This window comes from Falco biarmicus, chromosome W (assembly GCF_023638135.1).
Source record: "Falco biarmicus isolate bFalBia1 chromosome W, bFalBia1.pri, whole genome shotgun sequence".
In the NCBI taxonomy this organism is placed as follows: Eukaryota; Metazoa; Chordata; class Aves; order Falconiformes; family Falconidae; genus Falco; species Falco biarmicus.
Window position 1 is genome coordinate 3719537 of NC_079310.1, and position 24868 is coordinate 3744404.

Genomic DNA, 24868 nt, shown 5'->3' on the forward strand with positions numbered 1-24868 from the left:
TGGTCTGACAGCTGACTAATAAGCTGCAGAAGTCAGATCACTGACCATTCCAAAATAAGCACATGCCCTCCTGAACTGAGTTACTTCACACAGAAAGGGCCCAGATGCTTGCAGAGACAATGTTCTACCTATGATATACCCACAAAGTTCCAAGAGGAGATACAGTTTCAGTTTCACATTTAGCCTGTCAGACTGTCTGGAACTTCCAAGCAAACACTCTTTTTCTGCAACTCTTGATGAAATCTACTTTTAATCAAGTCCCTCACATTTAAACAAAACAAAACAACCCTCAAAACCAAAACATAATCAAAACCACCATCACACACTTGTTTTTCACTTTTCTACAAAGCCTAAATGAGTTCTTGTAGACTTGTCACTGCCCCAATTCAGCAATATATTGGGACATAATTTGCATATTCAGATAATGGAACAGAATAACATCACATTTCTAATACACACTTCATAATTCATATTCTTTGGAGTTGATGAACTGATAAGGTAACACATTCAAGTCAGTCAAGTAGTGGGTAAACCAATTCATCATTATCTGCTACTTATCACAAGCATGGATTGAACTGCCTTTAGAGCAGATAATCAATTGACTTTCCCAAAATATTTCTTCTGAGTAAAGCTCTTGTGTCCTCAACTGACCAACATCCTTTTTGTTTTGCTTGCACATATAAGGCATATATCTCATTGACAGGAACAGCGCGATACAGGATTTAGAATAATCTGATGATTTAATTTTTCCCATGGTTATATAGTAGTACTTCCTAGTGATCATATAAATACTATAATCTTGCTTTAATCTTAAAAGATCAAAACAGAAATATCAAAATACGGACTACAGAATACTTTTTATCATAATTTATATTCAAAGACTTTAAAGGAACACTTTCTGCTACTTAGCAACTTATATTGAACATATTAGGCTATGTTCAATAAAAGACTGCCATTAGTTGAGAATTTAAGGATGTTTACACTTTGCAGTCTAGCACATTATGATAGAATAACAAATATACAGAAAAAAATCAATAGTTGATCCCTTCTCTGCAAGCACAGTTAAGAACTATATACAACAACCTTGATCTAAGAGTATTTTACATGATGAACATTAGCACACAAAAAAAAGAAAAAAGACTGAGCTTTCATAATGGTTTATTTGCAAATAAAGCTTAGGGATTAATATATAGGAACAAGTTTATATTTTGATGATTAATAATTATAACCTGGAAATACACAGACATTCTAAATCCTGGCTTTCCCACCCACAGCTCACTGAAATGTTTGCACAAACCATTTACAAGGAAGTGAAGAGCTATTGACTAAAACCTCTTACACTTTGTTCTTCAAAGAGGCCATCTTTGTTCTTCAAAGAGGCCGTCAACATCTTATTTTTGGTACCTAGTGCTGGTAGACAATATGTTGTTACAACCATTAACAAGTGCCTGATAAGCTCCATAGTTTCTCCCCCTTGTCCAAAGTTCACTCATGTCTATGTGAGTGTTTACTACATACTTTGCACTTAATGTGCTCAGCCCATATTTCCTGGAGAGTATGGGAGGGATGGAGCCAAGTCTATAACCTGCCATAGTAGGCTTATTTCCCAGTGCCACAGAAGTGATAAATGTGTAGCACAGTGACATTTTTTTCCTCCAGCTGCATATTCTCAAATACCAACTTCAAAAACGAGTTGTGGCAGTACTGCAAACGCAAATTGCCTGAAAGGAGAAACAGAGGCAATGTGCACTTTGCAGCCCACAAAGCCAATCATATCCTGGGCTGCATCAAAAGAAGTGTGGCCAACAGGCAGAGGGAGGAAATGCTCCCCCTCTATTCCACTGTGGTGAGACCCCACCTGGAGTACTGTGTTCAGCAGCATAAGAAATACATGGACCTGCTCAAGCAGGTCCAGAGGAGGGCCACAAAGATGATCAGGGGAAGAAGCACCTCCCCTATGAGGACAGGCTGAGAGAGCTGGGGTTGTTGAGCCTGGAGAAGGCTCTGGGGAGATCTTATAGCAGTCTTCCAGTACCTAAAGGGGACCTACAGGAAAGATGGGAGGGATTTTTTACAAGGGCATGTAGTGATAGGAAAAAGGGTAATAGTTTTAAACTGAAAGAGGGTAGAATTAGATTAGATATGCCCTGGTTTTGGCTGGGATAGAGTTAATTTTCTTCTTAGTAGCTAGTACAGTGCTGTGTTTTGGAATTGGTGCGAGAACAGCGTTGATAACATGTGGGAGAGGAGGATAGAGAATGTCTGACCATTACTGATGGCAGATAAGAGAGAGGAGGATAGGGAATGTCTGAAGAGAGATATATGAGAGGAGGACGGAGAATATCTGACCTGGCAGGAGATGAGAGAACAGCTAGGCATTGTGAAGGAAAGTAAGAAAGATGAACATGGTTATCTAGTAGCAAAAAGGTGTCTGCATGCTTGTAGTGATATATAGCTATGTAACTGCATGAATGGTTTCTGCCCTGAGCCTGGTGGTACATACAGCTGGAATTTGTATCCGGGCTCAGAGATATAAATATGAGCTTCTCTGTGCAATAAAATGTCTCTGGTTGCATCACAACTGGAGTCCGTGCCTTCATACGCCACAAATGGTGCCCCACAGTGGGGTTTGAGTAGGAGGCTCACGGAGCCCAAACCAGTGGTGTAGCCCGACTGAACCAGGATCCACTGAAATTTTGTGCACCCATCACAGTGATGGTGAGCAGTCGAGAATGATGGGAGGGAAGTTATCCCGCGATCAACAGCGCGGCCTGGAAATATTGTGACAGCTGCTTGCAGCTCAGCAATGAGCTGTGACGGGTCCACAGCTAGTGACTCTGTTAGAATGGATCCATGACAAAGTGCCGGACTTTCCACCTGATGGCACTTTGCAAATTCCTGCCTGGCAAGCGGTTGGCAGATGTATGATGCTGCCACAGAAGGGGACAGCCTAGTGGGAATACATTTAGCACCTTGGTGGCAAATTCTGACTACTCTTCGCCAAGTGTCGACCAATTCTACTAACAGTGCTAAACCAGGGGAGGTTGTCAATTCCACCGACAGCGTGACTCTTCTCAACACACCATCAAAGATGGCGACTCCATCCACATCTCCTCTGCCCCCAAAGCTCCTGTCACTGATTGCAACGACCCTCACAGCACAAGACCAAGTGCAGGAACAGGACAACTTTGACAATGATTCCATTGACACTGATAAACCTTTTGATCCAGGTCCTATAGATCTGGAAAAGGAACCAGACCTTTTTCCTCCCCCTATGACTTGACTGTGTTTTCGGCGAGGGTGAAAGGAGGTCTGGGGGATCAGTAGCGGGGATGCAAGTGGGAAGCGCTTAAACGAGGGGATTTGGGAGTCACTATGGCATGTCCAGTATTGTATCGGCCAAATTGACCTCCAGAGTGGCAGCCTGTGCAATATGAGGCTGTTAAAGAGTTAAGAAAAGCAGTGCAGGAAGGGAGGATTCATAGTACATTTGCTATGTCCCTTCTTGAAGCGATGGCAGAGCCTTATACACTCACACTGCACGATTGGAAGTCATTGCTTTGTATGTTACTAACTCTGATACAGTATATGATGTGGTTACCTGATTTTTGTGAGCTATGTGTAGTGGCCTTGATTGAAAACCTTAATCGGGGAATTGCTGTTAACTATGAGCAGTTGGCTGGAGAAAATAATTGTGCCGATTCTGTGATTCAGGAAGGGTATCCCAGGGACGTCTATTTGCAAATGAAGGAGATGGCTATTAAGGCAGCCTGGATATGGGAGTCTGGGTGAGCCTCTAGTGAGTCGTTTGCCACAGTCTTGCAGGGTCCTAAAGAGTCATATACTACCTTTATTGATCGGCTTCAGAATATTTTGCAACAACAAGTCAAGCATGAGGAAGCTCGAGGGTTGCTTTTAAAACAACTAGCTGTGCTAATGCCAATGAAGATTGCAAGCAGGCATTGCAGCCCTTTCGCAATCGCAACCCCACCACGTGTCAAATGTTTGTAACGCAGAACTCACAACAGACTGTAACTCTCAGGTTGAGTTCCGGAATGCAGCGCAACACATTTTTGCTTCTGTAATCTCTCCTGTAAGAATAGTACATGCTCTTAACTTGCTTAGTAAATTAGGCTGCTACCTTGCTTGGAAAATGATACTACAAATACTGCTTTTTTTAGCTTATTAGCAGATGTCGATTCTGTTCATCATGCGTCGCTACAGAACTGAGCTGCTATTCATTTTTTATTGTTAGCACAGGGACATGGGTGTGAAGACTTTGATGGGATGTGTTGCATGAATATGAGTGACCACTCTGAATCAATTCACAAAAGCATACAAAACTTAAAAGCCTTAAACAATTGTGCATCATGGAATGAATACTCATAATAGGCAAATTTCAAAGTGAAAGATTTGAAAACTAAATAAATATTTTTAAATATTTGTATTGGGTCTGGCTGGGATTAAATTAATTTTTCTTATAGCAGCCCCCAGAGTGCTGTGCTTTGTATTTGTAGCTAGAATAGGTTGATAACACACCAGTGTTTTGGCTACTGCTGAGCAGTACTTGCACAGCACCAAGGCTGTCTCCCCAACTTCCCTGCCTAAAGGCCAGCAGGCTGGGAGTGAGCAAGAGATTGGGAGAGGACATAGGCAGGACAGCTGACTGATCAGAGATATTCCATACGATATGACATCATGCTCAGCAGTATGATGAGGGGGGAAGGAGAGGGGCATTCATTATCAATGCATTTGTCTTCCAAAGCAACCTCTATGCATACCGAGGCCCTACTTCCCAGGAAGTGGCTAGACATTGCTTGCTGATGGGAAGTAGAGAATAAATCTTTTTGTTTTCCTTTGCTTCCACATGCAGCCTTTGCATGTCTTTATTAAACTGCCTCTATCCTGACCCATAAGTTTTTCATCTTATTTTCTCCTCCTGTCCCACTGAGGAGGGGGAGAGTGAGAGAAGGTCTTGGTGAGTACCTGGCAGCCAGTCAAGGTCAACCCACCACAAATACTGAAAAAAATAGCCTTCACACTTGTATCATTTTGGTATTTAGTTTTGTGTATTATGATGGAAGAAAAAGCAGTGAAACCAATATCAGATTTTTGGGCCCTCAATCTGCTTTATACGACAGGAAAAACAAGCAGGGAAGTTGACTTAATGGGTTAGCTGGGAAGATGAGCCTCATATTACTCCCACTTCAGAGCAATCCACATTTAAGAACTGTGGCTACAAAGGAGAAATGCTCAGAAAGGTAACCAACTCATTTTGTTGCTTTTGGAGAGGTTAAGGGTTTAGGCAACACAGCACACAGGCAAGTTGGATAAGGTCTCCTTTAGCTCAGTTTTCCCCCTATATTCTTCAAATATTTAATAGGGATGGGGATGTAGGCAGAAATGTTTGTTAATTCAAGTTGATATGGTCTAATCATTACCCCAAAATGAAAGAACTATTAGGTTATGCCCTAAGAGTCTACCTAACCATAATCAAGAAACATTGCCAATCCTTTTGACCTAGATAAGGGAACAATCTATAACGTTCCACCTGTTGGATATATCTAAAGGTAGCACAATCTCCTTAATCTGGACAGAGAGAAGGAAACTACAAAAACACTTTGAAAGAACTTACCGAAGTATTCCATTCATAAATTATCCTTTCAAAGGTTCTTTTACTAACCAAAGCTTTAGCCCAGATAAAGAATTTTCTAGCTCAAATTAATAGAAAAACTGTGCAAGAACAAGGTCAAATGAAATACATCTTTTTTCCTTCTGCTATGCAGAAACTTTTCTAGTCAGAGGAAAGGGCAAGAGTTTTGAAATTGAATTAGGTTCTGCAAGAACATTCAGTCTTAGAAGTAATTCTTCTACTTTGGTCAAGGTTTCATTACAAATCTCTGAGAGGAAAAAAAGAAAGAAACATGGTCACAGTATAACATAATGGGTATACTGGAATAGAGCTAGAAAAGCCATCAGATACATAGGATTAGATTACTGTGCATTTTACTACTAAAAAACATGCAGGTTCTTATTGTAAAAACATTTATGTAGAGTCAGTAACAGACATCCAAAACATACCAATATAGTTATATGGTAATCACAGAATATACTTAATACTCTTGTGACAATGTTTGACAAGAGCAATGAAAACTGTATTCATTGTCACAATATATATGCATCTTTTACAGAAAAATACTTACGTATATCTGGATCTTTACTTTTCTTTGTTTTGTTACTAAGACTTATCTCAAATCTATTAATATCAGATGAAAGATCACTAGGGGAAAAGACAGAAAGCCTCAATTAATACTGTACTTGGCCAACATTTAAACTTATTCTAAAGTTATTTCAATCCTGATTTCTCATGATCAGCCAAAGTCAATTATATTAACAAAGATACTTAGATGCATACATAAAATTCTACCCATGCATTTGTGGCTGAAAGGTGGCTGCTATATAACCATGCATACAGTATTTTTTACAAAGCATATGCAAAACAGTACAGTGTAGAAAATCTCAAATGCAATGCAACTTTCAAATGAAATTCAGTAATTCAATAAGATTAAGACTTACTCAAAGACAAATTCTTCTGACCATACAGGGTTCTGCCCTTCCCTGATATGTGTTTTTGCTACCTGAACACTGTTCAGGTAGATGTTACAATACGGATTAGTAAAATGTTTTACGGGGAGCGTATGAGCTTCTTCTACATGCAAAATAAGACTGCTGACCTAAAGAAAATACACAAAATTTATTTCTTTTTTTAAAAAAAGAAAGAATGGAATACCCCCCATGTGAAGGTTTAATGTTAAGGTATATATATTAAATACAAAATATAATTTCCTAATAGAAAGAGCAGGGAATAGGAATAATGGAACAAGATTTTGAGAGACATCAGTAACAAATTAAGAGCAACTCAAGTAACTTGAAAATAAACCTTACGCACCATAGTTTTAACTGATCTGATTTTTTACTTTAAAACCATCACTACAAGATATTAAGACTTGCAAGTACTAATTTTTCTACACATAGAAAATTCTACTGAAGTCAAAGACTTGTATCTTGAGTAAGAGTCATGGACAATTCCAAACACAATGCCATATTTGGTGCTTTCCTAACAGATTAGGCTCAATATGAGTCAGCAGTGTGCCCTGGAGCCAAGAGGGCAAGCCACATCCCAGGGTGTATCAAACACAGCATAACCAGCTGGTCAAAAGAGGTGATTATTCCACTGTATTTAGCATTGCTGCGACCTTACCTTGAGTACTGCGTGCAGTTCAGGGACCCACAATTAAAAAAGAATGTTAAGGTACTTGAATGCGTCCAGAGGCTGGCAACAAAGCTAGTAAAAGGGCTGGAAGGCATGAACTACAAGGAGCAGGTAAGGAATTTGGACTTGCCTAATTTGGAGGAAAGAAGGCTGAGGGGTGACCTCATTGCTCTCTACAGCTTCCTGAGGGGAAGTGGAGAGGGAGGTGCTGATCTCTTCTCCCTGGGATCCAGTGACAGGATGCATTGGAATGGTTCAAAGCTGCACTGGGGAGTTTAGACTTGACATTAGGAAGCATTTCTTTACCAAGAGGGTGGTCAAACACTGGAACAGGCTTCCTGGAGAGGTGGCCAATGCCCCGTGCCTGTCAGTGTTTGAGGCCTTTGGACAATGCCCTTAATACTATGCTTTAACTTTTGGTCAGCCCTTGAAATGGTCAGGCATTTGGACTAGATGATTGTTGTAAGTCCCTTCCAAATGAACTATTCTATTTTATTCTAAACAACAGTAGATAACATAAAATTCCCTTGTTTAACACACTACACTGTTTTCTCTCTGTTAAAAGGAAGATATTAGTCTGTACTATAGATTCTCAAAATAATAGCACTTGGAAACTCAGTTTCCAGAAAATGAGAAGTGAACTATGAAATCATTTACATTAAATACATTTTAAACAGTCTACTACTGAATTGCATGTAATTCATAGCTTAATCAAATATCTACTGATATCAACTGAGGTCAATGTAGACAAATACAGGAAATATGATACTTGATCAGGTCAAAATTCCATTTAAATCCAAATATTCAGTACTAGACGTCTCAAAGGACAGTTCAAGAAACCGTGAAACTGATATAGTTTCCTTAAAACAGTCTTGGAAGTATGACTTTTGATCTTTATACACTTTATCTACCTTGATCATTTATGCTTTTTATACTTTTCATCCCTCTAAACAATCTAACACTTCCCACACTTATTTACTTGGAAATTCTTTTACTCATTCCAGCCTATAATGAAAATAATTTTCTCATTTCCTTTATGCATTTTGATATAAGATGATCAAAACTAACTGTATCCTAAATCAGAATACCATAAATATTAAATAGCATCTATTTTCTATTCTATTCTATTCCTTCATGCAGCCTAACATTTTCTTTGCTTTTGCAAGTACAGAATTAGTTCAGATGATCACTCTGTAGGTGCTTTGCTTTTGTGGCTCCCAATTTCTTCTGCCAGTTCATATATCAATTTACCTAATTTAGTTTGGTTCTTCATAAGTATTCAATCATCTTTACTGTTGACTACAGAACAATTCTGCATTTCCTAAAAAAAAAAATTTTTTTTTTCCTTTTTCCATAGATTGATAAAACAGCTACTTCCAACATTTGTAGCATTCAAAGATATCAGGGATTATTGATTCCTGTTATTCTCCAATCATCACTGATGTAGCCCTTTATGACTATCTGTCCTTTACCTCTGAAAGAAATACTGGCCACAACAGTAATCTCAAGAGACCAAAAGAAATTACACCATAATTGCAGTTCAGCATGTATTTGTCACTGAAAAATGAATAATATTAGTTATACTACTATTTTGGTTACATGTGACATAAGTCTGTCAAATCTGGTGAACTGTAAGTTAAGACAATACAAATGCTGAATGCTTGACACTTTTACTCAAATCTGGTCAGAAATTAATACCTAGCAAAGCATCTGCCACAATTGCCTATTGTGTATATAGATATTATTATAAAGTAGAAGTCATTCCAGTTGGTTTAACAAAGGTACTGCATAACTCCAAAAAAAAAAAGTACATGTAGAATTTACTATTATTGAAAGGAAAATTCTGAGATGTATCATCATTTTGCAACAAGGAGACAACCTCTGCCATCCCCCCACCCCCCTATATCTATATAGCTTCACCTGACGTAGACGTTTATTTGATGTCCCTGAACTGTTTTTTCTTAAACTGCAAAACATCTGCAGAGCCTTCATCCAGTCCTAAGAGAGAAACACACAAAACAGTGTAACAAAAAGTCAGATTCAGCTTCTTGCAATAGAACAGACATGTCTAAAAAAAAGTAAAAAATAATACATTGAAGTATCCCAAGTTCCTTCTTTAGCTTAAAAAGAACCAACTTGTATGCACTTCAAAGTATGAAGATTCAAATAGTAAAGAAAAATTCATATCTTTTTCAGTAAAAATAAATAAACATTTACAAATCTGAAAGTTTCTCTTTTAGAAATATCAAGCATTACTGATGGATATACAGCGTAACCTTTATCAATTTTCCAGGTTAGTAATATCGAATTAAATAAAAAATGGTATATAAAATGAAGCAGGACTTGGTTGCTTCTGAGAAAATAAGTCAACAAGTCAAACCGTTCTGATCATTCTCTCTTCTATTTTTACACTGCAGTCATATTTTACTCCATATGCTTTAAACAAAAACCAAAGCAGCATTAACAGAAAAACACTGAAAAGTATAACCTACACCCCCATTCTGTCTGCTCACAAATACATAAAACAGTAATACTTTTTTTGGACTGAACAACTCCAAAAGATATTCTCCAGAAACTTCTAATGGAAACTAATGGAAGTTCAGTCCATGGGACCAGACTAGAATTTGTCCAAAGTAAAATCCCTGAAGCACAGGTAATTAATGTAGGTGATGGATTCTCAGCATCAACTATTTTCCTTACAGATCTGCTACTATCACATGGCAATATTTGCTAATGTAGACATAACCACCATCTGTGGTACGCTTGCTTTCTATTAGAGAAGGATAATATCATTAAACACTACAAAACGAAAAATTACTTTTACAATTATATTTACCAAAAAAAGCTCCCACCTGTGCTTGTTCTGGAGTTTCTCCTGCAAAGTAAAAGATGTAATGCTCTTCACTGAAGTGCTGAACTACTATCTGAAAACAGTTTGGCCTTAAAAACAAACAAAACAAAAATGTAGCATCATCACACTTGGAAATAGGAAAAATCTCAATAAGAAAAGTTTCTACGTGCTTCAAAAGCACATTTTGGTTTGAATAAATTATGTAATTTCCAGAAAATTGCACTGTAGTTCAACTAGTTTGTTTTAGAATATTTTAAAAACTTGGAACATTTTGTATTGAATATGCATGTACACTGACTTACAGTTGAGGCAAAATACACCTGTTAATGTAAATGACTTGTTAATGAGGACTATTCCCCACAAACATTTTAAATGATGCACAGGTTCAGCATTAGTTCCCAACCAATTAATCATGCATTATGGATTTGTTGGTTTAGGAGTTCAGGAAACTATATTCACATAAGGAATTCCTTATTTGAATGTGTTCCACAGCTCTCAACCAGTAAAACGTGTATTGGATCACATACTAATCACTGAATATGTGTGATCTAAACTTCTAAACCTGTAAATGCAATTATAACATCTTTGCCTTTTTATGTATCTACACTCATTTTTCAAGAAGCATCAAAAAGATTTTGTATTGTTACAAGCTGAAGTGCACACTCAATTCATAGCCTTCCACGTTACGTTCAAGGGTATTTAGCTCTCCCAAACACAGGGTTACATGAAGGATCTTACTTCACTTGCAAATGATGTTTCAGTCTTCCCTTCCCCACATCCATTGCTTAGAGAAATACTGGCATGGAATTTTGTGGCCATGCCCACAGGAGGATTGGGGAGGGAAGGCAAGAAGCAGCCAAGTCAAGGCCTACTTAAATCATTGTCACCAAAGACATGCAAAGCTACAGCCCTCACTGTACTTCTGAGAAAAGGGGAAAGGTAGTTTCTACCACCTAATTAAAACATAAGAGGAATATTGTCTCAACTACAGTTCTTCACCAACAGCTTTCTGAAGCAAATGCAACCATGCATCTCCTTCTATCCACACTTTTAGTATTAGTTATTATCCAACTACATTTTAACCCAAATTACAGTGTTTGTTAGAAGCTGCTTAACAGTCACCATTAACCAACATGTTCCTTGTTTAGTCTACACCAAAGTTTCCTGCATACTTACATGAGGAACATGTACTTCCAACTTACATGAGGAACATTTAAGTATTTTTTTTAAATGGTACTCTCATATCTATGGCTCCTCATTGCAATAGTTGTGTAGATATTTCAAAATGATTGAGAAGTGTATAAAAATCAGATGGTGCAAGAACACCAGATCTTTGCAGCTTAAGAAATTTAAACATTTTCACAGTATCTCTGTGAAAAGACTTGAAGTTGATTAAATACTTTTAATAAATATTAATAAGGTGCATGGAATAACTAGAGCTTCTTTAATGAGTTTTTCTGTTACGAAAAAATAACATTTGTAGGAGTAAATGCATCTTTTGCTTCTATATCATACAGGACTGTGCATTTTTTTATACTTAATGAAAAAAATAATGTGACCTCTTTCATCTTAGTTACCAATGATATCAGAAAGTATTTTGATTCTCAACTTCTTTGCTGATAAACACATCACTTGCAGTTGACACATTTTGAATAATCAAAATTAGTACAGTAAATGAAACTGTGAAAATTATCTCTGAATCTAATTATCTTGAAAAAATAATTTGTAAAATGTTTGCTTATATGAACTTACTGCTCTAATGTTGGTCTAATCTTATTCTTAAATAGAAAAGCACGCATAAGTTATTTAACTAATTTAGCTTTCTAATACCTATCAACAAAAGAATGCACATCTTTTGGAATGGACAAAAATCTTGATCTTATAAATTCTTGGTTTAATAGAATTAAAATCCTCAATACAGTTGCTTCATAATATTTTTAATGCCTATAATATGAAATGTGGAACAATGAATACACATATTGAAAAATGACAACACAAAAAGCCAAATTATTATCACATCATATTACATGAGAAAATCTTAACGCTAAGTTCTAAAAGTTCTTACTAGAAGTTGTTTATGAACAGTTGTTAGCAATCAAGTTGCCATAGCTTAACAAGTTATCATTAATCAGTTAAATCTATCTACATATGTTCTTGCAATCTACACCAACTATAGAGTAAAATGCAGTATGAACCAAGAGTCACAATACTTTCACAATCAGCAAAAGCTAAAAAACCCCAGATGTGGACAGTTACCAGGGCTCAGGTGTCAAAAAGCAAGTTTATTGTGCCAGGCCAACTTGTTAATCAGTGACATATTGTCTGTATCTTGTATATGCCTCAAACTAGTAAACTGCCCTGCTGCATGTACAAGAATTAAAAGCCAGTGCCCTACCTGCCAAATAAACTGTCATGTACTCCATAGATTGAACACACACTAAGGTCTATTAATCCTTTAGGTTTTGTGGCTCGTTTTTCACTTTCAAAATAAATAAGCTGGGCATCATTTCCCTCCAATATAAAGTACAAGTTTTTCCATCTCTTTCCTTTACCTGTAAGGAAATCAAGAAAGAAGTTACAATATTGTTTTAAAGAAAAAGTAAATTTTGTAAATGAAGAAAAAAAGAGGTCAGTAAGGTTTTTGTCAAAAATACAAACAGAAGAACAATATACAGTTAATCATGCTTAAGCAATAACATCAGTATACATACTCAATTTTCTTTCAGCATGTAGCTAAAACTAGACCCTCTTCACAGATTCAAGTACAATTTTAGATGTTTCTCTAAACATTTTCATTAATCTCAACAGGATTAAGCAAGTGCATATGAGCTCTATTCATATCAGTGGGAAAACTGTCTATACAGTTTGCAAATAATGTGTGATGCTGTAAGTGATACAATTTATTATGGCTATCTTAATTAAGAAATAGATTTCTCTTGACATGAGAAAGTTATTTCTAAACTCTAATCAACTGATCAGCATAACAGATTGCATCACAACATCTTAAATCAGAATGACTGAATGGGAATACAATATATACAAACTTGGATCAGAATCATGCTCCAAACACACCTATATCCAAAATTTGACCAGTTCTACATTTCAGAAAAAAAACATTAAAAAAAAATTAATAACCAGAGATTTAAATGTCAACATTTGTTGGAAGACACATTAGATGTATCAGTAAAATGTGGATTTAGCCACTGACTAAACCAAAACTAAATCATTCATTGTTTAATGTCCTCTGAATTGCAACTGATAAGGAACTTTCTACAACTAATTCATACATAAACCACAGTACCTTTTAGAAAAACATTCATCCTAATTTTCAACTTGATCATCGTAGATCCACCCCAGCTCTTCATAAACAAGCACTAGTACTCACTGTTTTGGAAAACTAACATCAAGTTATTATACTCTACTAGATGGAAAAATGATTTTATTAAATGTCTGTTCTGTATGCAGCTATGTGCATCTCTCCACACCTACTCAGTACTCCTGCTTGCACATTTAAAGTAACTCATTATCCCTTTCAGGTAAAGATTTTAACTTCAAGTTCATTCTCAGCTGATTCCTCACACTACCACATCCCTCTACACCTTCTCTCAGAATTAGCACTCTCAAGAGAAGAGATGCTTTCCTTGCATTATTCAGAGGATCTAGTTTTTATTTCTTTTGAATGTGTCTTTTAAATTTGGCTATATTTAAATGCTTACCTTCTTTCCCACTTTTGCTTGCTATCCAGATCACTATCTGGTACTTATTGTTTTAGTCTTTGTCATATGCAGAAACATTATTATTCTTTGGGGGTTTTTTTGTTTTGTATTTTTGTTTAAATCAATGTTAGTGGAAACAAGAACTAAAATCACGATACTTGGAAAGGGACTAGCTTCCTTGGAACTTCAAAATCTTGCTCAATGGTAATTCTTCAGGGATATATTGAGATGAGTCAGGCAGCTTTTAATCCAAATATTCTATGCTATGTTGACTGTGTTAGCATTAGAACCTTAAAATAGTCTCAATGTACCTTGTATACCAGGATATACATTTTAAATTAAACATATTACCTAACTTGGAATAACAAAATTAAACCAGCTTTGGTCCCCAATGAATGTACTGATTTACATTATATCTAACTCTCTACAACCCATGTGATCAGCTTAAATTTAAACAAGTTGTGTATTAAATATGAATACATTTTATGAAAACATACTTCATTTAATTAGTCTGAATGTTACCTTTGATAAAAATCAGAAAACAGCACAAAAACTAAATGCCTTTTTTGGCAACAACTGCCAATCAACATCTTTATATTGCGTGTAATTTTATGTATTATGTCTTTCTATTTATGTACTTCTTAAGGAAAAAGAACCTTTCATACCCTTTACAGGCTTTCTACCACGTTTTGCTGACTTCAATTTTGCCCCCACTAGTACCAGTACTACACAAAATATGCATCCATATCTGCATTTAAAAAAAAAAAAACATTTCATAGAAGCAAACAGAACTCACTTTTTTTCAGAAGATATCCTTTTTTGACAATATTTTTATAAAAAGCATCCTTTGTTTTGCGACGAATTGTACTGTAGATTTCTTTTCCATCCACTGTATCATTAAGCATTTGTTCTTGATGCTAGTAAACAAGGAAGAAATCAACATTTTTTAAAGCTCAGAAATCACCATGAAACAATTGCACACTGAAGCTGCAATTGAAAATTTATTGAATGCTACCAATTCTTTATTATTCTCTAATGTGTCTTAAAAAAAACTAATATAACTATTTCTTGTGGAATTATTAGGCAGAAGAAAAATAAGGTTTAACTATAGACCAACTTTCACAAAGTAACATCTGTATTTATTTTTTTAACACCATAACAAGAATGGTGCAGATCACAATTAAAATTGAATGACTAACACATAAAGTTGCACAGTCCCTCACTAATCTTATTAGCACTCATGTCCCAAATGAGTATCATTCTAATAAAAAACAATAGGAGAAAATAGAAACAAGAAATAGAAAAAGGATAAGTTCACATAAAAAAATAAGATCTGGAAATGTAAATACCAAGCTAGAATGGCAAAAGTCAAGCCAAGTTTGACCTTACAGAGTTGGCTGATCAGCAAAAGTTCTTTAGCCATAAGAAAACATGAAAAGCAAGACTGTCAAGCACTGAGAACAATATTAAGATGAAGTGATATATGCACTGGCTCCATACTAAATACTCTACTTTTCTCCCTTCCCCCCCATATATCTATAAGAATTATGGTTTTGAACATGACAAAGGCAAGATGAAAAACATTTCAGTAATAGGAATTACAGGACTCACAATGGAAGCAATACCCACATTTTTACTAACTCAAGATAATCTCCATAACACAGCTATGAAAGAAACAACTACAAAACAACAGATCTAGTGAAAAATGCTTTAAAGTAAATTTCAAATTAGAAACAGGAAGTCTATCAGATTGAACCAAACAGTATTCAAGACTTCTGATTTGTTTTTCTTCAAAAACAGAGCATGACAGTATGTGGGAGAACACACAACCAGATGTAATTACACCACCAATAACTTTTTTTAAAAAAAAACAAAGGAAAATCACAAATATAACTGAATAACTTAAAAGAATTTAATGCAGTCTCACATGGAAAATTAGTCAACACAGAGAAACTTATTGATACAGGAACCATAAGTAGATATACAAAGTACCAAAGTGAAGATGATTGCCATGATCCAAAAAGAATTATGGAGAACAAGAACAGTTATTAAGTGAAGCTTTTCAAGGATCAGTCTCAGAATTCAAATTTCCTCACATTTGTCTCAACCACATTACAGAGCATGAGTTAATAGTAGCAGACAACTAGGAAGCACTGATGACAAGCCAATCAGCAATAAAGGAACAATCAGAATAATAAGGCATAAGTCTAATAATGCAACATAAAATTTGTACTTGTTGATACTTACCAATATAAAACAATATAATGTAATGTGGCTACAATAACAACACAGATAACATTCTAGGAAATATCTGGTAAGTACTCTCACAGAAAAAAGGAATTACTAATGTCATGGTATTCTGAGCTGTTCTGGTCCATTAGATTCAAGAAACATGACCTCACACTGAAATTGGTGGTAGTAGGGCAAGTACAAGAACATTATGAAGAGACAAAAAACAGACTTGGTATGCTCAGCTTAGTGAACTGACTAAAGAATACAAGAATTGTATTAATAAAATAGACCTAACAGAGAGGTAACTATTTAGGTTGAAAATTAAAATTGAATTTCTAACCATCAAAACAGAAAAGTTTGAGAATAGAGAGGGAACGAAGTATACAAATATACTTTACAACTAGCTAAAACTTTATGAAAAACTAGACAATGTGATTTGTTTATTATCGGTGGTCTCTTAGGATGAATTTATGCTACAGGGCAACAATATTCCAGAACATGCACTGTAATTGCAGCCCCCTGATCATCTCTGAAGCTTTTCTGTGCATATAAGTTTTCTCTTGAGGAAGAAAGATGCCAGACACAGAAGAATAGAGGGCAGCCTAGTTGCGCCCCCACCCCAACATGGTATTAAGGCACAACATTGGTTCCATCAGGGACCAGAGCTGGGGGCACAAGACAGAGCATTTACACCCCAGAGCACAGACAAAGCTTACCATATGTTCTGTTTACAACAAGTCAACCTTAGATAAGTGAATGCATATGAGTATAAAATGAAAGAAACACACAAGCTCAAAACAAAAAAACAGGAGGGGATGACGCTGTTTAGCTATCATGGATACCTCTGCTGTAATTCAGTTCCTATATTATAATTATTTGAGGATTAAGTCAATATCTTCAATAACAAGCACTCAGAAATTAAGTTTTACCTGCATTGGAATAGGATCTTTAAGGTAATATCCTTCAACAATCTGTTCTTTCCTATAATGTTCAATGATCTCAGCAATACTGTTCAAATAAGAAAAATAAGATTTAAAATATTAAACCAGTTAGATTTTCCTCTGTATAAGAATTTGCTTTTCCATGCAATCACACTACATTTCCTCACAAATTCATAATAAAAATCAAGTGTTAAACATTATAATCTCATTTGCAGCAATGACAATTTACTAATATATTGAAGTCAAGAAAATTCACAGAACCATAGTCATAACATATTAATTTTAAACTCCACCGAACATTTTCAATCAATTGTTGAAAATGCCTGTATTGGGGCTGGCTAGGATGGATTTAACTTTCCCCATAGCAGCCCTCATAGTGCTGTGCTTTGTATTGGTAGCTAGAACAGGTTGATAACACACCAGTGTTTTGGCTACTGCTGAGCAGTGCTTGCACAGCACCAAGGTTGTCTCTCCAACCCTGCTCCTCAAAGGCCAGCAGGCTGGGGGTGAGCAAGCAGTTGGGAGGGGACATAGCCAGGACAGCTGACCCAAACTGACCAAAGAACATTCCATACCATATGACATTGTGCTCAGCAATAAAAGTTAAGAGAAAGGAGGAGGAGGAGGAGGAGAGGGGCATTCATTATTAAGGAAATTACCTTCCAAAGCAACTGAGCATACTGAGGCCCTGCTTCCCAGGAAGTGGCTGGACATTGCTTGCTGATGGGAAGTAGAGAATAAATCTTTTTGTTTTCCTTTGCTTCCACATGCAGCCTTTGCGTGTCTTTATTAAACTGCCTCTATCCTGACCCATAAGTTTTTCATCTTATTTTCTCCCCCTGTCCCACTGAGGAGGGGGAGAGTGAGAGAGGGTCTTGGTGAGTACCTGGCAGCCAGTCAAGGTCAACCCATCACAATGCCAAATGAGTACACTACTTTTTCCACATACAAGTAATGTATGTGCATTTCCCAGCTCTCCAACCAGGATAAAAATTGCTATTTTATTGGTAATAATTTTCAAAGTCCTAGAGAAACTAGGGAAAGGGAATGGGAGATGCTTCAAACTGAGCAAAGCATTTTTTTTTCTAGGAAGACAGGAGTGGGAAATAAAAAAGTTTTGTAACGTGGATTATGAAGATTATACTTCAAAATCACTGAGCTATCATGTTAAATTAACTACCCAGTCAGTAACACTCCTCTACAGTAAAGCTTGCATTCTAATTACCAGAATCAGTTTTAAATTGTATTTTGAAGGAACAGGAGAGAAGTAGTGACAGATACAAGTTAAAATTCAACATATCTTTGAGTTGCTCTTATTTTTGCAGTTACTGAAAGTTACATTGTAATAAAGAGAAACAACATTAACATCAAGACAAATGAACCATTCATATACAAAATATCAACCTGAAAATAAAGAACTAAGTAATTAAGTGGAGAACAAAAATATACTTCATGCTTTCTCACTTCACATACACTGTTAGCTGTGTGTGCAAATGTAATCAATATGACACACGTGATAGATCTTTGGCCTATTACAACGGGATACAATTTTGTCCAAAAGAAAGATATAGGATACTATAACAATGATAATAAAAATATATAAATAAAACAGTAGAAAGACATCTTTGCTTTCTTTTTCTCTATGTCATTTTTCTAAAGCTATGAACTTGCTTAAGTCAACAAATCTTCCCACCAACATTTTTATTTTTCATGTTTGTAAAGTGACTTGAATTTCTCAGTATTACTAAAAATGAAATAAATTTCAATTTTTATTGATATGCAATATGCATATGCCATTTTCTCCATAACAATTTAAGCTTTACCACACTATATAAAATAATAACTCATATTTTGCATGTTAAATAGCTATTGCCAACATCTTGTTATAAGGGCAATCAATAATAAAGCAGCTTTATGTAATTTTTTCCTCTTTCATCAAATTGAGAATACTTTGACTGTCAAAGTCTCCTCTCCTTCCTTGGTTAAAAAAACAGGAGTCATCCCTCAACATAAGAAGCAACTGCCTGATTTCTTCCAATGTTGTAAAATGAGCCGAAGAATAAACTGAGTTTATTCTCATTTGAAAACTCATTTTGGAGTTAAGAGTACCATAGAGACTAGGACTTTATGCCTTGATGGAGTGATATTAAGAGGTTTTTTTCTTTAGCCCTCTTCTTCCCCACACAAAGTCAACTCAGGTGGTCACTGTAAATTGTCTTACCACTAAAGCAGCCCAAAATGGTTAAATTTGGTTTGATATAGAGAAATAAAGATGAATCTCAATACTACATTAAAGTTACTTTAGTAATTGTAAAATGTTTAGCATAGGGCTTATTAGGCTGCCCAGATCCTAGCTACTTGGAAAATTTTAAAAATATCTCATCATCATGAGCAGTAACATTCTTTTAATACTTAATGGGTGAATTAAGAGTTATTGTAACTGTTGACATTTCAAATCGTGAATAATCCAGAAAGCAGAACACTACTCTATAAATCATTAAATTATAAAGAAAATGAATTAACATGTTAAGCCCATATTGTTCAGCCTATCAAAATATGAATTAATCTATCAGTTAAAAAAGGCTTCCAACAACACCAATCTTCTTCTAGTCTCAAAATACCTCATCCCTCAAAGATAACTTGAAAGCTTTTTCAGTGTGTAACTGTTGGGTCAATGTTTTTTATCTTCTGGATTGACATGGAATCACCAGGTACACCACCCTGTGCTGCCGCTCCCCTCCTAAATTTTACAAGTTTTTGGAAAATTCTCTCTTAGGAAGATTAGATTTCAGAAAGAAAACAGATGGAGGAGAAAGGAGCATGAGATATGTGGTAGGTTAGGTATGCCTATCCTACCACACTTTCTAAAATCAGAAGAGAAGCATTAATAAACACTATGTTACATTTAAATATTATTTCCCAGATAGTTTGTATATCCAGACATGGGTCTGGAAGTTCCACAACCTATATAAGCAATACTGTCTCTGCCTATATTCCAAAAGCAAGCACAGGTAGTGTTTTCTTCAATCCTCCCATTAAGGGGGAGAGGCTTTGGAAGAAAAAGGTGAACCCAAGACATCAATACCTGGTTCCAGGACCAGTGCCTCCACCAGAACTTTGGTTTTTATAACTACGGAAGAGTCTTTGAGACACAAGGTATGCTAGGTCCTGACGGGATCCACCTGTCTTGACAGGGGAAATACTTCTTTGATCGTAAACTGGCAGGACAGATGCAGAGGTCTTTAAACTAGAATCAGTGGGGGAAGGAGATACCAACAGGATTGCAGTAGGTCAGCCAAGGGTTGGCATGGCATCTTCTGAGGGTGGCAATGCTAATAGGAACATTTATGCTGCTCCAGGGAGCACTGAGGACATAGGAGCACATCTGAAATGCTTGTGCGCCAACACATGCAGCGTGAGAGACAAACAGGATGAACTGGAAGCGTTGGTCAGCTCCCAGAGCTCTGATGTCATTGGTATTAGTGAGACTTGGTGGAATGAGTCCCATGATTGGAGAGCTGGGATGGAGGGCTACAGGCTGTTCAGGAGGGATAGGCAGGGCAGGTGAGGTGGGAGAGTTGCACTGTATGTAAGGGAGAGGTGTGACTGTGCAGCCCTTACAGTAAGCAATGAAATGGTTGAGAGCCTCTGGGTGAGGATTAGGGGGATGGAAAACAAAGCAGCTGTCATAGCGGGCGTCTACTACAGATCACCCAGTCAGGATGTTAACACTGATGAGTTAGTCTATAGGCAATTAGGAGAAATCTCTGGATCGGTTAGCCCTTGTCCTTCTGAGAGATTTCAACTTCCCAGGTATCAACAGGGAATACCATACTGCTGTGACAAGCAGGTTTGAAAATTCTTGAAGTTTGTGGAAGATAACTTCTTGTCACAGTGTCCTGGTTTCGGCTTAAAACACGTTGCAGCTTAAACCTGGTTGGGTTAAACCACGACACACAGGTCCTCAGTGTGCCAACTAGGAAAGATGTTTGTGAATAGAGGAGTTGTGGGAGATGTGATGGTAGGTGGCCGTCTTGACCACAGTGATCACAAAATGGTTGAGTTTAAAACTTTCAGTGTAGTGAGAAAAAAGGACAGCAGAGTTGCTGTCTTGGATTTCAGGAGAGCAAACTTCAAGCTATTCAGGGAGCTAATCTGCTTTTGAGGACTTAGGGGTTCATGAGAGCTGGTCAGTTCTTAAGAACCACCTTTTAAAAGCACAGGAGCAGGCAATCCCATTGTGCTGCAAGTCAGGCAAGCAGGGCAGAAGACCAGCTTGTCTGAACAAGGAACTCCTTGTGGAGCTCAAAAGGAAAAAGAAATTGTATGATCTCTGGAAGCAAGGTCAGGCTTCTCAGGAAAATTACAATGCTATGGTTCATATACGCAGGGAGAAGACACAAAAGGCCAAAGATCAACTAAAGTTGAAAATTGCCAGTGTTTTGCCAGACAACAAGTAAGGCTTTTTAAAGTATGTTAATAGCAAGAGAAGGTCCAAAGAAAACATTGGACTGGTACCTGTTGAAGATGGTCATCTGACTAATAGCAATGAAGAAAAATCAGAGGCATTCAATGCTTTTTTTGCCTCAGTCTTTAATAATACTGCTAGACCTTGGGCTGCCTGGTCCCCTGAACCAGAGGACCATGAGTGTGGGAACAGTGCCTTTCCATTTGTGGACACTGAAATTATAAGGGACCAGCTGTATCAGCTGAATGTTCACAAGTCCATAAGGCCTGATGGGATTCATCCCAGAGTACTGAAGGAGCTAGCGGATGTTACAGCAGGCCCCCTCTCAATAATCTTCCAAACGCCTTGGGAGTCTGGGGAAGTCCCTGCTGACTGGAAGCTAGCCACTGTTATTCCAATTTACAAGAATGCCGTGAGGGAAGACCCAGGGTACTACACAGACCTGTTAGTCTAACCTCAGTTCCTGGAAAAATTATAGAGAAGATTATACCGGGTACTGCTGAAAGGCATTTAAAGGACAATACAATCATCAGGCACAGACATCATAGGCTCACAAAGGGAAACTCCTGTCTAAACATTCTGATATCCTTCTACAATAAGGTCACCTGCCCAGCGGATGAAGGGAAGGCAGTGGATATAGGTTTTCTGGATTTTAGTAAGGCTTCTGATATTGTCCCTCACAGCATCCTTCTGGACAAGCTGTCCAACTCTGGAATGAGCAGGTTCATGGTGCACTGGGTGAAGAACTGGCTGAAGGGCAGGGCTCAAAGGGTTGTAGTGAATGGGGCTACATCTGGCTGGTGACCATTGACCAGCAGTGTTCAGGTTTCAATTCTAGGGCCAGTTCTGTTCAATATTTTTATCGATGATCTGGATGCAGGAGTTGAATGCACCATGAGCAGGTTTGCTGATGATACCAAAATGGGAGGTGCTGTTGACTCCCTGAAAGCACAAGATGCCTTGCAGAGGGATATAGATAGATTGGAGCATTGGGCTATGGTTAAAGGCGTGAAATTTAACAAGAACAAATGCTGGATTCTGCACCTGAGATGGAGTAATGCCAGACACAAGCATAAATTGGGAGAAGAGACACTAGAGAGCAGCCCTGCAGAAAGGGATCTGGGGGTGCTAGTTAACAGGAGACTCAATAGGAGTCAGCAGTGTGCCCTGGCAGCCAAGAGGGCAAACCGCATCCCGGGGTGTATCAAACACAGCATAACCAGCTGGTCAAAAGAGGTGATTATCCCACTGTATTTAGCAATGGTGCAGCCTCACCTTGAGTATTGTGTGCAGTTTGGGGCCCCACAATTTAAAAAGGATACTTGAATGCATCCAGAGGCCGGCAACAAACTGGTGAAAGGGCTGGAAGGCATGTCCTATGAGGAGCAGCTAAGGATTCTGGGCTTATCCATTGAACAAAAAAAACCCCTGTAAAATATGGAAGTTATTCACAGAATAGTTTAGGTTGGAAGGGACCTCCAAGATCATCTAGTTCAAGTCCCCATCTCAAAGAAGGGTTAAGAAGAACAGCTTGCTTAGGACCTCGTTCAGTCATGTTTTGAGTATCTCTGAGGATGGAGATTCTACAACCTCTTTGGATACCCTTTCCCAGTGTTTGATCACCCTCACAGGAGAGAAAAAACACTAGTAAAACACCTCCCAAAACCACAAAAAAATTGGTTTCTGTTCAGATGGAATTTTCTGTATTTCAATTTGTGCCTACTGTCTTTTTTTCTGTCACTGGCCACCACTAAAAAGAGTCTGTTTCTTCTTTTCTCCCTCACATGAGGTATTTATACACAGTGATAAGATCCATCCCCCACCTTCTCAAAGCTGAAGGCTCCCAGCTCTCTCTACCTGTCCTCATATGACAGATACTCTAATCCCTTAATCATCTTCATGGCCCTTTGCTAGAAGCCTACAACACCTGGATTCATTATTCCCAAGCAGTCTCCCATCCAAGTACTAACTGGGCCCAATACTGCTTAGCTTCTGAGATGAGATGAAATAGAGAATGTTCAGGATGGTGTGGCCACAGGCTAATAAGCATATTTTTTCTGTTTGAGATTTCATGATACGCAGTTAGTAAAATTGCCCCCCACCCCAAACAGACATTGTCAATTTTTACATTAAGAAGTAGATATTACTCCAGTAATCAACCATCTTATCAATATAATAAACAGAAAGATCACAGAAGTTACATGCTTTGCTGAAGTCCATTGGAAAATACTATTTCATTATATAGTCAAAATAATTCACTCAAAATGTATTTAACATTTCCTATATATTAGGACCTTCAAATAGACAACTAAAAGACTACAGATTGGCTGTTCTGTAGAGATCATGTAAGAATAAGAAATAACGAAAGCAGACCTCCATATGAGAGAGTGTAAATACAGTCTGCTAGTTATACTCATCAACAGAAGTTTTGAGCAATTTATATACAGAATGGTGGGAGAACATGCCAAGAGAAAAGGTTAGTATAAAAAGTAGTCTTCCTATGCATCACAGAACACTAGATTCTCAAGATGTACCCAGGAATTTTTCCCCATGATCACCCAGAATAATTTTGGCTTGCTTTTGGAATATAGGCAGAGACATAGCATTTCTTATATAGGTTGCAGACCTTCCAGTCCCATGCCTGGATATTCAAATTACCTGGGAAATAAAACAATAGCCAACTTTTGAGTTGGTTTCCTTACTATTCTCCAGGCTCTTACTTTTGTATGGAAAATATTAGTCTATAATTTATGTTACTAGAACTGCAATCAATACTCTGCAAACAAAAGAACAGATTGGCTTTATTTTATCCATTTTTTTTAATCCCACTTACAATCACTAAAACAGCAAGAGAAGAATATTAAGAGAAACAACACTACTACCAATGATGATTTTTTTAAAGTTCCAGTCTAATACTAGTATCAGATTTAAAGTAGATATCTTCAGGCATTTAAAGAAATAGCTTATTATAAAAAAGATCAATTAAAACTGTTTAATAGATGCATTTAAACAAACAGCACTTCTTCAACCTCTAGATTTTCACCATGAAGACAAACTCTACGTTTTTAGATAAGTTATAACAAAGAAAAACAGATGTTCTCTCCACCTCAAGAAATGCTCATAAATAATTTCATTATCTTGCATAAATCCATATTTCCTATGTTTCTGTTCTGGATTCAATGCCATTTGATGCTTTTCAGCCACTTCTGATTGTTCCATACAACAATCCACCTTAGTCTTCATATATTTAAAGACTTCCTTCTTCCAGTGTCCATAACAAATAAAACAGTACAAGAATTAAAAAGCCCACAGAAAGTTAATCCTTTTTTCCTGCTTCTTATTTATTGCCCTCTGTAGTAGATCTTATGGCAAATTATTTGGGGCAGT

General features: G+C 37.1%; 2 protein-coding genes across 11 annotated transcripts in view; one reads left to right on the forward strand and one right to left on the reverse strand.

Annotated features, from left to right (window-relative positions):
* The window catches only part of LOC130142145 (uncharacterized), a 438873-nt gene that overhangs the window by 111496 nt on the left and 302509 nt on the right, over positions 1-24868 (forward strand). The gene's annotated exons all lie outside the window — the stretch shown is intronic.
* The window catches only part of LOC130142132 (ras GTPase-activating protein 1-like), an 87053-nt gene that overhangs the window by 23495 nt on the left and 38690 nt on the right, over positions 1-24868 (reverse strand). For all 10 annotated transcript variants that reach the window (XR_008819301.1, XR_008819300.1, XR_008819303.1 and 7 more), the window contains exons 9-15: positions 17002-17080; positions 14637-14757; positions 12520-12676; positions 10126-10213; positions 9194-9271; positions 6577-6734; positions 6204-6280 (exon numbers count right to left, since the gene is read on the reverse strand). Coding sequence is in view for 3 of the 10 variants with exons in the window: in XM_056323575.1 (XP_056179550.1) it covers positions 6204-6280; positions 6577-6734; positions 9194-9271; positions 10126-10213; positions 12520-12676; positions 14637-14757; positions 17002-17080 (758 nt within the window). In the remaining 7 variants the exon portion in view is untranslated. The remainder of the gene's footprint in view (positions 1-6203; positions 6281-6576; positions 6735-9193; positions 9272-10125; positions 10214-12519; positions 12677-14636; positions 14758-17001; positions 17081-24868) is intronic.